This window comes from Chelonia mydas, chromosome 8 (assembly GCF_015237465.2).
Source record: "Chelonia mydas isolate rCheMyd1 chromosome 8, rCheMyd1.pri.v2, whole genome shotgun sequence".
Classification (NCBI taxonomy): domain Eukaryota; kingdom Metazoa; phylum Chordata; order Testudines; family Cheloniidae; genus Chelonia; species Chelonia mydas.
In genome coordinates this window covers 93,970,418-93,987,346 of record NC_057854.1, presented here as the reverse complement: position 1 = coordinate 93,987,346, position 16,929 = coordinate 93,970,418, and the positions used below count along the sequence as shown (strand labels likewise).

Genomic DNA, 16,929 nt, shown 5'->3' with positions numbered 1-16,929 from the left:
TTTTTAAAAAAAGAGCTTTATTATACAAAAGATCAAGTAAAGTGATCCAAACAGAAGTTTTTTCGTAATTCTGCTAACAGTTGAAAAATTCCATGATTTACATTTAAAATACACTTTTTGAAAAGGCCACCAAACAAGACAGGAAGACTGATTAATTAGTTCCACTTTCTTCCAGTTCAAGAATGCTAAACATGTACTGTCCATCTGTAGCTGTATCAGCAACGTAACCTATTTAATTTACTTAACTATTCTTTGAACTCCAAGAACTGCTGAAGTCTTTTCTTATGCTCTGCAGACACTTGAACTGCACTAGAACAAAATACAAGCATAAAATTGTACATTAACATGTTACATCAACTGTAGAGCAAAGCCTCATATGTCAAAACATTTTAAGTACAAGCTGAAATCAATAGCTGGGAGTCCATTAGAAATCTAGAAAACCCAGCTGTCTTATATAATAAAAACCTACATTCAAATATTAAGGGCAAAGACAAGCAAATTCAGATTTGGAGTTGGATACTTCTTCTTAAACCTGCTCTCATGTATGAAAGTATTAAATAGTTTTAATTACTGAAAGGTATTTGTTCTTTTAAACAAGATCCTAAACAGTAATTCACTTATAAGCTCCTTTAGTATTTAACAAATTCATGCAACTCTTCTCCCAATGTAAACAATCTATTTTAAATATATCTATCTGAAGTCTGCAAAGGAAAAATCCCTTATAAAGTAGTTGTTGCTCATGTGTTACTGTTACTTTCAAAGTTAATAGCACGGTGGCCAAATGCCAACAGAAGAACGATGATCTCATAGTTCATGTAACTTCCATCAACTCGCATGTCCACAAATTAGGAATGAGGCTGCCTATTGCTTTTACAAGAACAGCACAGCCAGCCAGAGCCTGACAGTCAAAGCCCCATGTTTGGGGGCTATCAGGACTCTACAGATGATTATCCATGTGAATACTACACATTCATCGCCATTAGGAGGGGGAATTCGGAAAATTCCCTTTGTGTTTTCAACAGCTGAAATTGTTACTTGATGTCCTGCGAAGGTCCTATTCCTGGGACTTCCCTTTCCATAGGCACACTTGGGCCATGCCTACACTTACAAGCTTAGAGCAGCACAGCTGAACTGCTCCACGTGTGCTGCTGTAAGAGCTCTCATGGAGCCGTGTTATGCTAACGGGAGAGAGCTCTCCTGTTGACATAATAAAACCAGCTCAAGGAGCAGCGAAAGCTATGGCAGTGGAAAAGCATCTCCTGCCAGCATAGCACTGTGCACACGAGTGCTTATGACGGCGAAACTTTTGTCGCTCGGGGGTGGTTTTTTCACACCCCCGAGCGACAAAAGTTTTGCCGACATAAGTGCTAGTGTAGACATGGCCTTTGTTATTACATTCATTTAAACAGAACTAAGCAGGAAGCTGCCAATACAAAAGGCCTTACTTTAGATGTTCTCCAAAAGTAGTAGTGACCCGGTATATCGCAGTTTTCAGGGATGCTCTAAGCGCAAATCGTAGCGTTTTGTAGGAGGTATCCATCAGACTTCCCGAAATCCTGGGTGGTTTGCTGGAAGCATGGGGCAGCTTGAAATGCTTATCTACCACCTGGATTGACAAGTGAATGAGAAGAACTGTTCTGTTGAATCTATTTCAGACAAACTCTAGCAGCATAGGTGGTTGTGCCAAGTAAAGCGAAGAGACGAACAAACAGCAAATTCAGAAGTTTCACCACTGACGAGTAAAAAAAGATTGGAGACAGCTTGACCCAGCATTCCTTCTGCATCTTGGCTAATGGAAATACAGGAGCAGACTTTCCATAAATGGAGAATCTCATTTTATATTCTTTAAATGCTGAACATAGTACAAACACTGAAGTAGAAGGAAGAATTCCCAACTTTGCCATGACTAATCTTTTAGAAATAAGGAAGCAGCTCCATTGCATGGTTTTGGAATGTCTTCAGCTGACTAATTTTAATTCTCTCTAAAATTCTGAGAATCTGCCATTAAGACAGAACAGTGATTATAATAAATGGCACATAACATTACCTTGGAGACACATCTGTGTGATTAACACACTCCCAAATACATCATGTAGTGATATGATAATTGCTTCTAAAGTAATGCTCTAATATTTGCTGAGAAACATGAAACAGGTTTGATCTCCTGAAATTTGTTGGCTCTGAAATTGAAATGCTGTACGTTACATGTGAGGGATGTCTGTGATCAAGCTGAAGATTAAATCCTAAACGCTTACGTTGACACTATAATAATAGTTACTTCCATGAGACAATGTTTATAATTGAGCATTTTGTATAATTTATTTAAAAAACTTTCCAAGTGCAATGTCAGTTAAGAAGGATCTAATGAGGTATTTATTCAGTCTAAAAAAGGACTCTGGTGCTTTGTTTAGCTTAACTGAAGATTACGATAAGCCATTTTAAGTGGTGACAGAAGTGTTTCGTTTTATAGTCAGTCAGCAGTGCCACAGTGAGACACAGGAAAATGAACAGGAAAACTTCCCCCTTGAACTAGTGTTGCACTAAGGAGATGTCAAGGATCCTCACCTCCTGAAGAGTCAGTAAGGTATTCAGAATAGCTGGCAGTGTAGTTTGGACAACTCCAAATCGGTCTTCAGTAAATGAGGCAGCTACCAAACGAGATAGACCTCCAAGCAAAGAAAGAAGTTAATATTAAGTCTAATATAGTGAAGACCTAACTAATCTTAATTTAGCCTCCAGAAACGGAACAAACATGGTGCAATTCTAGGGATTTAATGGGCCAGTTCCTGGCCCCCACTGCAGCTTACAGCATCTGCAACATGAAGATTCCACTAGTGTGGGGGAGATCCCTTGAAGTATAGTGCAGCCAGGTGCAGGTTACAGCTGTCCTGAGGCTCCTCTAACTTGCTCCATGGTATGAACTATCCCCAGATTTGTTGCCTTAGCTGCCCATCTACCTTTGCTGCCTTTCCCATCACCTTGCAAGTCTTACACTTAGAGATCACCAGAACTAGCTCCATAGCTCTAACCAAGCATTATCCCGTTAGGAACCATTAACAGTTAGTTAACCCACACTGCCCATTTTGCATGGGCAATACTTCCTTCACATATTGGTAAAACTTCCACTTTATTCTTTTAAATCCCTTCTCAAAACTTACCTCTGCCATGATACCCACAAGTCACTTCCATCTGGCACTGGTAGGTAAATGGCAAACTGTCACATCTGTTTTTCTGCCAAACTATGTTTAATTTATAGTTCTTATCCCCCTGAACTCACCCTTGCCCCCTTTGTCTTTTGAATTCTGTCTTATGTAAATTGCCAGTTTTCTAGCACAGGGATTGCAGTCTTTAGTTTGCTGTACAGTGCCTAGCCTAGCACAATGGGGTTTCTAGGTACTAACATAATATAAATAATCAGTCAATTATGTTGGTCATGACTAGGCAGACTGCCAGCAGGAATTATTGCTATAATATCTATTGCTCATGTGTCTCTATTTAAAAAACTCTCCAAACTGGGCAAATAGCTACCTGATGCAACCATGCGTTTTCATCGCTGTTACCTTTGTTCTCTCCACTCCACCTCCCTCCATTACTTCCACCTATTGTTTGTCTTAACTCAGAATGTAATTTCTTGGGGCAAGCACAGTCTTCCGATGTTTGTATAGAGAATGCTTGTGTTCTTAAGATTACATTATTGTTTAGTATTACAGCATCTCACACTGCTCTGAGATTATCCAACAGGGAACCGGTATAGTGCTGGGTTCTGTGCTGAACAGGGAAAAGTACTGACAGTGTGCCTTAATTGAAAATGGGTTTCCTTTTGTGGTCTTATGTTACAAGTTCAATGTTGCATATGCTTCACTAAAAACAGAAGTAACTTGTTGCCCCAGATGGGTATCAACTGTGGGGATTAAACCCAGGATTTTTGGATCTAAAACCGTGAACATCGACTGCTTGAGCTAAGAGATCCAAGTCTGCTAGCTCAAAGCCAATAGCAGAGTCCGATCTATATAGTCCAGCCACTAGAGGTGGACAAACAGCCACACGGTGTGAGTGTGGGTTATACTTACAATGGAAGAGCTTTATTTAAATCCATTTACATAGTAATGGATACGGCAAGTCTGGAATTGGGGCCCTTTCACGATGTCCACTGCTGTTGTACCACAAACCCAGAATAACGAACACAAATTCAAATGGAGGTTGCTTACCTTCTAATGCCCAAATGTGCATTTGGGCATCAGAAAAGACAGCCTGGATCAAGGCCTCTGGATGCTGAGGAGAAAGCATAAGATTTCAGAAAAGCATATAGGTTTCCCCGCCCCACCCCAGTCAGCCAGCCATCAAAGTTGTTTGTTTCAAATACAACCCCAAACATTCTTTAACAAGACTATAAATGCCCAGTATACACAGTTATACAGTGTAGTCCCCACCGGAAAAGATTTGCTATAGAGTTTTACTGGCGTCTACTGTAGGTACCAAACCATTTAACTGGGATTTGCCTGCTCTAAATAGTTACAGCACGCTCATCTCCATTGCAGCTAATGTCCGCCATGGGATCTGCATGCCTGCACAAAATAACCACGCTTCAAAATGCGGGGCAGACCTAACCCAGGATCTGGCAAGCTACTTGTATTTATGTATCACCTCCCACCCTGACAGAAAAGGCTGCAGGACCCACCTGTAAAACAGGCAGCTCTCAGAAGATGCATGGGAGGCCCGGGCCATTTAAAAGCCCTGTACAGGCACATTAGCTCTGCCCCCCGAGTGGTACCCCCAGTTTCCTGATTGCAGTTGCCCACGAAAACCATGAGTGGGGACTTCACAAAAAATAGGGCTATATAATCTGTTCTGACTAACTTCAACGGGGCGTGAGCAGTGCTTAATTTGTAATGAAAGAGGTGCCGGGGCTGAAGCAGTTTTTTTACTTTCCTAACAGACACAGCAAGCCCAGAGGTGCCGGGGCTATGAACTGCCAAGCCTAGAGGTGCCGGGGCTCAGCCCTGGCACAAATTAAGCCCTGTGCTTGAGGGACAATGTACATGCCATAGCTCCACTGACTGGCCCAATATAGCCCAGTCTCTACCCCAGACTTCACAAGGGTCTCTGTGGGGCCAGAACTGGGAATAAAAATTGCCATGAGGCAGGTGAACCCCTCCCTTGATCCTAGGCAGAGGAGATCTGCATGCAGAGGGTCCCTCTGTGCAGAGACATGGGGGGACATGACCTGGCCCAGTGGTAATGCTCATTTAAGTCTATGAAAGATTAAAAGCAGAATTAAGGGAAATCCTTTGAATAATTTTATCACATTATTGGATCATGTATGTCAATTAAACTAAATCTACAGTTTAAAAAAAATACTGAGCTCTACCTATTTATTTTATTTAATCTTTTGTGCCAATATTAATATTTAAAAAAAAAGTTTCTAGCAGGTTGACCATCTGACAAAAGGATTTATGGAAAGTTCCCGTTGTTTGTCCACCTCACAAGAGCCAACCTCCTGAGAAGTCTGGTTTTAAGTGGTATAACTAGAGACTGTTATCTAGCAGTTAGTGTAATGATATGAAGTCAGGATTCCTAAGTTCTAATTTTGGCCCGGATGCTACGTGGGACTTTGGGGAAATTGCAATTTATGCACCTCAGTTTACCTGTGGTAAAGAACAGTAATGCTTCTATACATGATTCCAATATTGGAGGCTTCAGTACAACAGTATGTAAAATGCAGTAAGATCTTGGAATAAAAGATGTTCTAGAAATGTTACTACCAAATTTAGAGAGTTCACTTAATACAGGATTAGAACCCATTTCTGCCCATGTGTTTCTGGTGTACCCAATCAAATGCTGTCACAAAACATACATTCATCCTTACCTTGCTGAAGAAATACATTATCAGCACTCGTTTTGACAAGAAACTCCTAACCTGAGTAAAAGAGCGAAAAAATGAAGATTAAGAAATAAATACACACACACAGGCAACCTTTCTGATATGCAATTTAACCCTTCCACAACCTTATAGTCCCTAAACTTTCTATACAGAGAAGAGTGTTTTGAAGAATTAGGGTGGTTTTTAAAAAATTTTTTAAAAAATTAAGATTAGGTCAGATAATCTGAGGAGAAAGGTCATACAATAGGATGAAGTTTCCCTTTTTAAAAAACAAACCAAAAAAACTCCAATCTTACATGCTACATACAAAAACAGAAGCTGGTTTTAACTGGTTCGTAATGCAATTTTTACTCCACCTGCTCTTGCTTGTTCTGGAGCCATGTATAAATAAAGCTTGGTTGTATTGCTTCATTACCAACTCTTGCAACAGAGATCACAGGGAAGGACGCTTGAGGAGAGCCATTCATTTGCAGATCTACAAGACAGGTTTCAGAGTAACAGCCGTGTTAGTCTGTATTCGCAAAAAGAAAAGGAGTACTTGTGGCACCTTAGAGACTAACCAATTTATTTGAGCATAAGCTTTCGTGAGCTACAGCTCACTTCATCGGATGCATACTGTGGAAAGTGTAGAAGATCTTTTTATATACACACAAAGCATGAAAAAATACCTCCTCCCACCCCACTCTCCTGCTGGTAATAGCTTATCTAAAGTGATCACTCTCCTTACAATGTGTATGATAATCAAGGTGGGCCATTTCCAGCACAAATCCCAGGGTTTAACAAGAACGTCTCGGGGGGGGGGATTGTAGGAAAAAACAAGGGGAAATAGGTTACCTTGCATAATTCCCTCCCCCTCCCCCCCCCCCCGACGCTCTTGTTAAACCCTGGATTTGTGCTGGAAATGGCCCACCTTGATTATCATACACATTGTAAGGAGAGTGATCACTTTAGATAAGCTATTACCAGCAGGAGAGTGGGGTGGGAGGAGGTATTTTTTCATGCTTTATGTGTATATAAAAAGATCTTCTACACTTTCCACAGTATGCATCCGATGAAGTGAGCTGTAGCTCACGAAAGCTTATGCTCAAATAAATTGGTTAGTCTCTAAGGTGCCACAAGTACGCCTTTTCTTTTTGAGATCTACAAGAGAAATCCAGTCGAGTTTGAGAAAAATAGCTACCCTCCCCATAGACCAATCGTTTAACTCCAAAGATAAGGATTTGTGCAGTCAAGACAATATTCCAATTATACCTACAGAGAGGAGGATGAGAGGGAATTGAAACTGAAGATCCCCACCTGAACTTGATGTCCACAGCTTTGGTCCTCTTCTCATAACATGAGGACTTTGGACTGATCCATGCCAAGGAGAGTTTAAATCCAGAATTCCAGCCTTGTGATTTAGAGCAGGAGAACTGAGAGGTGAACCAAAAGAGCTTCCAAGATCAGATGTAGACAATGCCTTTAGAGGCAAGAGGGATGATTTAACCAGGGAAGGTATGTGGGCTCTCGAAACGACATTATATCTCTGTGTCTGGAAGGCCATTTCTTCTGTAACAGCTGCTTCTGGTGATAAAGAACACATTGCATGGAGACACACAAGCTGGCATATGTCAACCCATTTTTCTACTAGTGTCTCCCCTAAGGTTACTATTCCCATAGCTATTTCAGCACTCAATTTCTGGTGAGAGTTCTTAATGCAAGATATACGGTTTCCATTGGAAGTCTATTACCACCGTTACATTCAGAACCCTTACTTTTTAGTCTACGTTCAATCTTATCTATGGATTTAAGAATTGCAAAAGCTAAGGAGGACCTTCATGGATTTTTTTTTTTTTTTTTTAAATACACACCAATACAGATTGACATTTTCTGTACAATATTTGTACTTCCAGTTCTTATTCCGAGACAATTTGGTAAACAGCATGTCTAGCCTCTCCTTAAAGTGTTATTTGCACATTCCTACACCAACACTAGCTGAATCATAACAAATGTTCCTCGAACTCCTACAGCACTAGAACAAGACTAATTTTACCACCTTAAAACTAGCAATAGTAAATTACAGGCAGCACCAGAGTCAGAAGATGGGTTATAGCAACATTTTAGCCCTCTCTACAACAGGTTCCACCACTTAGTAAAAAAAGTAATAGTTTGACTTCCTTAAGCCACACAAATATGGAAGAAAAAAAAGACAACAAGAGTGCTATCAAGTGCACTAAGTAACCTGGAAAAGGTCTTCTCTCTCCAAGTTTTCCGTTTTAGTTCGCTTTGGTGTTACTTGTAACAAAAGTAGGTTAAAAAACAATTATTTTTAAGCTAACAGTGTTCCCTTAATACTGGAGAACAGTACAACCACCCACTTGGTTCTCCATATTAATTTATACTAGTATTATTACATTACCCCTTGCAATACAGCATGTCTTTTGGGGGTATGCAGGTTTAAACCTCACCACAACAGCTATTGTGAATCTTCTCCCATCCAAAGATACCTGAAGATCTCAGGGATCTTCCTACTTCTCCTGTAGATGGCTGTTTCACTCTCCCATTTGTAGCTGCAGCTTCCTGCTGCATAATCAGCTTCTGCGTCAAGTCACTCAAAAGAGTCAAGCACTCTTTTGATATTGCTGTCCAGTTGTGAGGATGCCCACCTACCAGAACACAGAAAAATTATTTGAAGGCACAACAGATGTTCTCTCTCTACTCAAGTCACAGGTACCACCAAGTCTGTTTTGACAGTTGTGTTTATGTTTGCTTTTACTTTTAGTACAAGCTTAGGGAATTATCTGAAACATGAAATTCCTAGGAAAGCCATGCTGCATTTTCACCCTGAGAGAGTTTTTAGTCACCAGATACGCGACAGACAGTTGCCCAAATTCTACCTTCAAGTCACACTTGCTGCTCCAGACAGTTGCCCAAATTCTAACCTTCAAGCCACACTTGCTGCTCCCAGTAATCTCAATGAGAGTTTCATGGGCAGATTGGAGGGCTGAATTTGGGCCCATTAGTTGCTTAGTAGGTTTGAGACTTAAGACTACCAAAAAAGTGATGTCAGTTATGGTAATAAAGAGTTTTGAAGCTAGTCTTTTGAAGCTAGTCCATAACACCAGAATGCCTGATGAGGTGCAACAAAAGTTCCCCAGTGGACTCAAGACAGTTTTTATTGACCTCCTACAGCATCTCTTAGTATGTTAGGAGTCTCATACACTTTATTTTATATCACAGCAACTGTTTGCTTTCACAGCTGCAGGGTTGATTCATTTGTTATGCTTGGTTCCATCTCACTCACATCCTCACAGTAGGCTTTTATGCACATCTGTTATTCTATCATTTGGTTTAAACTTATGATCTGTGATGTCAATACCACTCTGCTTTTGATACTGTAGGTCAGGGATGGCCAACCTGTGGCTCCAGAGCCCCATGCGGCTCTTCAGAAGTTAATACGCGGCTCCTTGTACAGGCACCGACTCTGGGGCTGGAGCTACAGGCACCAACTTTCCAATGTGCTGGGGGGTGCTCACTGCTCAACCCCTGGCTCTGCCACAGGCCCTGCCCCCACTCCACCCCTTCCCGCCACACCTCCTGAGCCTGCCATGACCTCACTCCTCCCCGTCCACCTGAGCCTCCTGCATGCCACAAAACAGCTGATTGGGAGGTGTGGGAAGGGAGGGGGAGGCGCTGATTGGCAGGGCTGCCAGTGGGTGGGAGGCGCTGGGAGCAGGGTGGGGAGCTGCTGACGTATTACTGTGCCTCTTTGGCAATGTACATTGGTAAATTCTGGCTCCATCTCAGGCTCAGGTTGGCCACCCCTGCTCTAGGACCCACCTCACAGTTATCATTTAACAAACAGCAGGCACTAGTATTTGGTGAGTTTAGTAGAGGACACAACACTATCAAGGCTCCTCCAAATGATGCCAAACTGATGCCAGGGTCTTTTTATATATAAGTCCCCGTGGTTTATGAAGCATGCTTCAAATTATTAGATTATTTAAAAAAATCTTACGATTAGAACAGTTCTTAAAAGTTTATAGCCATGGAGAATTAATTTTACCAATACCTGGCTGACTGAGGCTGAAGACCTCTTGTCGTCGCACAGGAGAATACTGGGAAAGTAACATCAAGTCCTGTAAGGCCAAGAACTACAAAGGAGGAAAATGTTTTAATAAGTTATAAAAAGAAGTTGACCACTTATACTCACTTCAGTCAAAATCTACTGGTTTTGTTTTTGGATTTCAGCACAGAATTCTTCCTAAAAATGCTATCCCTAATGAAGTCAATGGGATTTGTGCACAGATACCATAACTGTGGGCAAAATTCAGCCACATGACTGAAAAACATTTAATCAGGCTGAACAATGGGAGAATGATTCCCTCACTTTGACCACTGGAAAAAGATTAATTTCATATTGGGGCTGTTGAGTGAATCAGAACTTTGTAGAAAACTTTGCAGACTTTATGCCATTTCATTTGTCATTGAGTAGTCTAAAGTGCCAATTTCTGGCTCTAGTGGTTAAACACAAGACAGAAATCATGGAATTTACATTGAAATGAAAGCATAATTTTAAGGTAAGTTCTCTCATTGCCTGCCACGGCTACATAACAAGTCAGTCATACTATTTAAAAATTGTGTCAGTGCTTTTCTGAACATTTATCAAGGACCAAATAGATGCCCCAAAATACTGTGATTCAGTGATACACAGACCTCAATGGTTCAAGAGCCAAATTAGCAATCAACATTACCCAAAAGAGCCTCAGTAATGTAAATTCATTGTTTCATTTACTATAATACTCTATATTCATACTACATAAGCATCCTGATTGATTAATAATTATATCACACAGTGATTTAATATCATGTGCTGCAAAAAGCAGCAGGAGACACATTAAAGGAGCCACTTGCTGCTCCCAAGCCTGAGTCTGAGTATCACTGGTGTGATTTCTCAAATCCTGCAGATAAACAAAATGCAGTTATAAATTACGCTTTTAATAAAGATGAGATTACAATTTCAGGAATCATTACAAACTAGGCTTTGCACATGTTAAATTCTGTTGATGGTCACTTCTCTTCTGCAAGCCCTCTTCCAAAATGTAATAGAACTGGAAACACTGGGAGTTGTAATGCATCTCAGCAGTAGTGTTAAAATAAGCTATAAGTCTCTGAAATCATTAACTATAGCACTTGCCTGTGCAAGGAAATATTCTCAGCTAGATCATTTGTAAAACACCAATTTGAGCCTTCACACCTCAAAATAAGAGCAACATTTAGTAAATTGGTTCAAGCACTACATTTGTCACTTCAGAACGCAAAGTTCTACATTTATCGTGGTTAAATTCACAGGACGTTTGCCACTACAATTTGTGAATAATGTTAATTTTTGTGTTATTGCCTTTTTAGAAATATATATTTTTACTGAGGACAGAAAATCCAAGGAAATGTTGGGTCTTGAAGATAGGAAACAGGGATAAACAATAGGAGATATGCAGCAGCATCAGAAGCGTTGAGTACACAAAAATGTGCATATATTTAATCTCATACATGTAATTCTGAACAGTGCCTATTCATCTGACAAAGATACAAGCTTGAAAAGCAGTTAACACAAAGTGAATGGAATTTCATATATGCTCTGTTTTAACAGAAGTGTACAGTATTGTACACGTGATATAAAATACCAGAAACTGCTTCCTTCTACCTAAATTAATCTTCCTTCAGCTTAAACACTGATCCTGTACAGCAAACAAACATAAGGCATCACTATGAAACCCACAGACAGAAGTTTAAGCACTGCACAATGTTTCTGACTGTTCTGAATTAGGCTGATTTTTTTAAAGGAACATTTGCTGCAGTCAAAATTATTATACTTAAGTCTCCCATTATCTGCAGTCAGGGAGTCTTAGGGTATGTCTACATTACAAAACTATATTGACCTAAGTTACGTCGACGTACAGCCACCACAGTAATTCAATCACTTGTGTGTCCACACTACGCTCATTGCGTCAGTGGTGCGCATCTTCACAAGGAGCGCTTGCACTGATTGAACTGTCAGTGTGTGGCACTGTGGGACAGCTTCTGAAAGCCAGCAACAGTCGATGTAAGCCATGCAATGTTTACGCTGACACTGCATCGACCTAAGAACTATTCCTCTCGTGGAGGTGGAGTTAAGATGGCATTGTGGGCAAGTTACCTCGGCGGGAGCTACATTTTAGTGTAGAAACTTATAGAGTTAGGTCAATGCAAGGCAGCTTACATCAACCTAACTCTGTAGCATAGACCAGGGCTTAGCGAACACACATGTAATATCAACGTGGCAGTTCAGATACCTTTATAATAAGGGGAGGATTGCTGTTTAAGATTTTAGGCAGGCATTGGTCTGTTTCCTCAGCAAAAGTTGGTTGAACAGGAAAATGATGTGCCTGAAATTAGAGAAAATAACTAAAATTGTTCATCACTAGTTATATTATGCAGAACAAACGTTGAAATAAACCATTAGTGAGAGACCACAGTCAAGTTAATTTTTGTCATTTGCCAACCTGACAAGCTACAAAACTATATACCCAAAAGCTTTGACATCTTGTTAAACAAGCCAGTGGTTTTAATGCAGCAAAAATGGACTTCAATATCTACTTTTAAACTGACAAGAATCAGACAAGTCACTCAATTTATCTTAAAACCCTTCAAATAATCCTTGTGGTTAAGCATTAGGGACACCATCCCATACTTTACTATGTCTTACGAAAAAGCCACACACATAACATGAAGTGATGCACAACCCATTACCAGAAGGGCAGATCAACCTAAACTGTATTGGTCAAATAGCAAGCTCAAAGTTAGATATAGTTAGCTGTGTCCTAAGGATTCAAGGGGCACTGTCAGTTTTAACATTTCTATAACTCCTTAGGTTAAAATTATTTGTTTTAAATCATCTAATTTAGTTGTCATTCTGATGCTCACACTTGATACTTTCGGCTTTCTGGTTCTCATGCTACAACATTTAGACTGCAAATGTTGAAGGGAAATGTTTAAATCCCAACACAAAGCCGATTTAATTCCATTACAAGTATCCATCAATGTACTTTTATTCACATTACATTTAATTAAAATGATATGATGTGCAGTTTGGGCGTAGACTCCCTAGCAGTTTCAGATTTAAAGCAGACTATCCTAGAAACCATTTTTTTTTCTTCCCTCCATTTCTAAATAGAAACTTTAAGTTCTATCACATTAAAAAACCAAACAGCTATAAAATGACTTCAAGCAGAATAAGAATTGCTCTAGAGACCTACCAGCTTACACCACACTCAACTGTATGTACAGCTACTTTTGGTGAGCTGAACAACCTAAAAAAACCCCACCACATCACCTTTTATGCGTAAACAAACTTTCCCTGTGATCCCTTCTGTTGATTAGCCAAAAAATATTTTATAAGGAAACCTCAGGGTCTAGAGGCATGTTTTGATGCCTTTAATAAATGGGACACTTTCTTCAGAAAGTTCCAATTTGGAAATTAGGGTGGACTTAAAACAGACCAATAGAGAAACTAAAAATGCCAGTTTTAGACTCTCAGCAGGGCAGCAATAAATCATTATGTGGAATTCTTAAGGAGTCTACAAAGGTGCATAGGAAAATGTAATTATTTTAAAATTATACTAAAAGCTGAAGTAATCATATCCCTGACTTTCCTGAAGGACTTGAGAGGGAGGACTTCTATAAATCCATTTGAATCTTTGTATTTCATTAATAAACTTTAATCCTCCTATTTGAGTCTCTGAAGTAGTTTGTATTAAAATAAACTGCTTTGGCTTGCAATTTTTGTCATGCTTGCCTTACTGTTATTACCCTGGCACAGTCTTCTAATCACAGAAAAGTTACTTACATTTTGAAAAATAAAGACGAAATTCTCCCAGTGTTCTCAAAGTAAAGGGGAGTACATATCTCCTCTGATATTGCTAAAACTTCCTGCCTACGTTTGTAGAAAAACTTCTTTGCATTCTGAATTTGTTTGTAGGTCAGTATTTCCCAAACTTTTGGAAGCCACACTACCATTCAGGAACATGAAACCAACTGCAACCCATTTCAGCCCTGCCATAAGTTGTCAAAGGCCTGCCCATATTTTACATTTTCATAATACAACAACACCTCCTCTCGTCTTACATGATTTTATGACTAGTAAAATGATTAATGTAGATATTTAATCATTAGCATTTGAGCTAGCACCCATTGAAATAGGGCAGTTCAAACCTCAAAGCTATCGTTCCAGGATCTCTGAAAATTCAGGTAGCCATCACTGCATCAGTTATATTTGAGTCACATTTTGAAGGGTTTCTCCATCTTCATAACAGCTAGAGATTTTGAATGAAAGCTGACACTCTGAACAACTGAGATGCCTGCCCCATATTTTAAGAAAACATTGCTTTAGGTTTTAAAACCTCAGCCCTTTTTTTCCTGCTAAGCTGCAGCTCAGCAAAGTCTACGAAAAAAAATAATGTAATGTTATGGGGGGAAGGGGTATTTTTATTCTCTGCTGTCTTACAAAAAAAATATCTAAACTAGACAACAAGGAATAAGACTCCAATTCTTTACCATTGGGACTCCACTGTTTCTTTTATTGAATCATGGTCTCAGCTTTAAATACATTATGAGTCATAGTAAAATAAATCTTTTTAGCCATATTAATTTGATGCTTAACAATTAAGTAAAAGAGAAGAAAAATGTATTAATTCCCAAGATGCTTTGAAATCTCTTTCAATAGCTCAGTCTGTATTCTGTTAAACCAAAATTGTTTGCATTACAGAGTTATGTACTTTGGGGACTTTGTTTGAAGTTTCTAAAAAGGTACAGTTCACCAAATGTTGGCTGAGCACATGATGCTCTCTCATTTCAAGTTGAGCTACTGCAATAAAAAACAGATATTCTCCAAATATTAGTTTTCCATTTAAACTGTAGTTGTCTATAGATGCCACAACCTTGCTATGCTATTGGAAAAGGGAAGGAAAATGGTTCAAACAATCAAAAAAAGGGATGAGAGATATCCATCAGCTAGTCTCTGCATTAAAGCATGGGCCCTGCTATGTAATGTTTGAGAACCACTGGTTTAAACTATTCTAAGCGAATATTGCTTTTAAACATAAGCATTTTTTCCCCACAACATTGTGTTATATGGGGATGACATCTGTCACCCAATACTAACCTCTGTAGCATAGATTTTGAAGAGTAGCCATGCAATGTGCCAAGTAATGAGAAGAAATATACCACATAACCAGGTATGGTAGAGCAAGGATAGATCCAGAAGACCAGTAAGTGTGTCAAGAGGATGAAGTTTACTGGGGGTAAAAAAAAAATTCGTATATATATATCTCCAAACACATTTAGTATTGGAAAATGCTTATAATTGACTTCTGCAACACAAAATATTTATGGATTAAAGCTTACTGTGAGAAAATTAGTTACTTGGACAAACATTTTATCAAAAACCCATTTAGTTCTTTTAACTTGTCAGCACTGATAGCTCTGTAAGATCCAAAACTCTTCAGTCAACTAAGAGTGATGTTAAGCTCCCAACATTTGCCATTTTAAACAAGGAATTGTCATAAATAAAGAGATTCTACAAAGATTGGGAGGACAATATATACGGAATACATGTATGTGATGTGAGGGAAAAATATTCCCTTCTTGTATTCTAAAAGGCAGTCATTTGTACTACTTACCTATCTGTATGAAGGTCCATTGTGGTACTTATCCATGCTCTTGGAATGTAACCTAAGTAGTAACAGAATGACATGTAAAATAGATCTCTAAAACTGAAGTGCACAAAAAAAGGCTAGTAAGAACTTTCAGGTCAGAATGAAGGTAGATTATACACAAATGAAGACTGGCAACATGTGTATAGTGGAAAAAGGTGATATTTTTCAGAGACTGACTACAGAAAGAATAGATGTCTTTTAGGATTAAAGCCCCTGACTAAATCAGGAGATGTGGATTCTACTCCTAGGTCTATTAATGGCTTCTCTAAGGGTCTCATCCAAGTGACTTCTGTAACAGGGCTAATGCACATCTACTTCACAGGGCTGTTACAAAGATAAATGTCAGTACAAGACTTTGGAATCTTCAGTGGAAAGTGATCTAGAATACTTTGCATTTCTAAAGTACCGTCATTACCCATAGAATATAAATACGGCAAGTGGAAGAGGAATACTTCAATATCCTTTAGGCTTAGAATACAAAATGGCCATGATTGTGTGGCTGAGCCAGTAAGCCATTCACCTACACTTTACCATAATGGTGAAAAATGCTTATTTTACTTACCTAATAAAAAAACATGAGCACCCTGGACAAGTTATTTTTAGGGCTGAATAATAAATATTAATAAATTGGTTAAATAATTCTCTTAGTATATAGGGACAAGAAAAAAAGTGTCAGAACTCTTACCAAAAAAATAATATGCAACACAGATGTTTCTAACCAAGTACAGTGATTCCACACAACTACGTTTAACCAGCAGGGGCAAAGATCTTCTGAAACGTAAATACTTGTATTGCTAAAAAAAAAGAAAAAGATTAGTTGAAGCATTCTGCATTCATAGGAAATCAAGTATGATAAAGTCCTCAAACAAATGCAGTCAACCTGAAGTCTAGTCAACTTTAAAAGATTAATTAGAAGTAGTTTCGGGTGTTACCCGTTAACTCCTGAGTCCCCCGGTTGTAGTTTCTGCAATTGAAACCAGAAAGAAAATGTGATTGTACAGTCTTTTTTCCTCCCCTGTTTCTGTGTGGGGAAAAAAACAAAAACAAAACAAAAAAAAACCATACAAGAGAAAATTGACCACACAGAAGAAACAGGGAAATTGACTACACACACACACAATTAATTTGTGCCAAATGCACGAAGTAAATTGCAAATAGAGGAAAGTATGTTTCTTCTCTATTCTCTTAATCAGAACCTCAGGTGTTCTATACTAAAAAGCAGGAAAAAATTCAGACAACAGTAGAATTTTTAAGTTTATGACAATCCTTCAAAACCATGAAATAGAGGCAGATAGTCATATTACATATTTCCTTTGG

At 39.0% G+C, this 16,929-nt stretch overlaps 1 protein-coding gene across 7 annotated transcripts in view; it reads right to left on the bottom strand.

Moving 5' to 3' along the window:
- NDC1 (NDC1 transmembrane nucleoporin) overlaps positions 1–16,929 on the bottom strand; it is a 28,962-nt gene continuing 12,033 nt past the window's right edge. For 2 of the 7 annotated variants that reach the window (XM_037906087.2, XM_037906090.1), the window contains exons 6-18: positions 16,298–16,406; positions 15,577–15,628; positions 15,060–15,192; positions 12,193–12,285; positions 9,933–10,014; positions 8,329–8,526; positions 7,178–7,444; positions 6,238–6,356; positions 5,867–5,917; positions 4,209–4,272; positions 2,566–2,666; positions 1,446–1,606; positions 1–309 (exon numbers count right to left, since the gene is read on the bottom strand). In XM_037906087.2, the coding sequence (XP_037762015.1) occupies positions 246–309; positions 1,446–1,606; positions 2,566–2,666; positions 4,209–4,272; positions 5,867–5,917; positions 6,238–6,356; positions 7,178–7,444; positions 8,329–8,526; positions 9,933–10,014; positions 12,193–12,285; positions 15,060–15,192; positions 15,577–15,628; positions 16,298–16,406 (1,494 nt within the window). In that variant the 3' untranslated portion in view covers positions 1–245. Of the gene's footprint in view, positions 310–1,445; positions 1,607–2,565; positions 2,667–4,208; positions 4,273–5,866; positions 5,918–6,237; positions 6,357–7,177; positions 7,445–8,328; positions 8,527–9,932; positions 10,015–12,192; positions 12,286–15,059; positions 15,193–15,576; positions 15,629–16,297; positions 16,407–16,929 lie in introns of those variants that run through there. The other 5 variants (XM_037906091.2, XM_043521053.1, XM_037906088.2 and 2 more) reach the window with 4 other exon arrangements.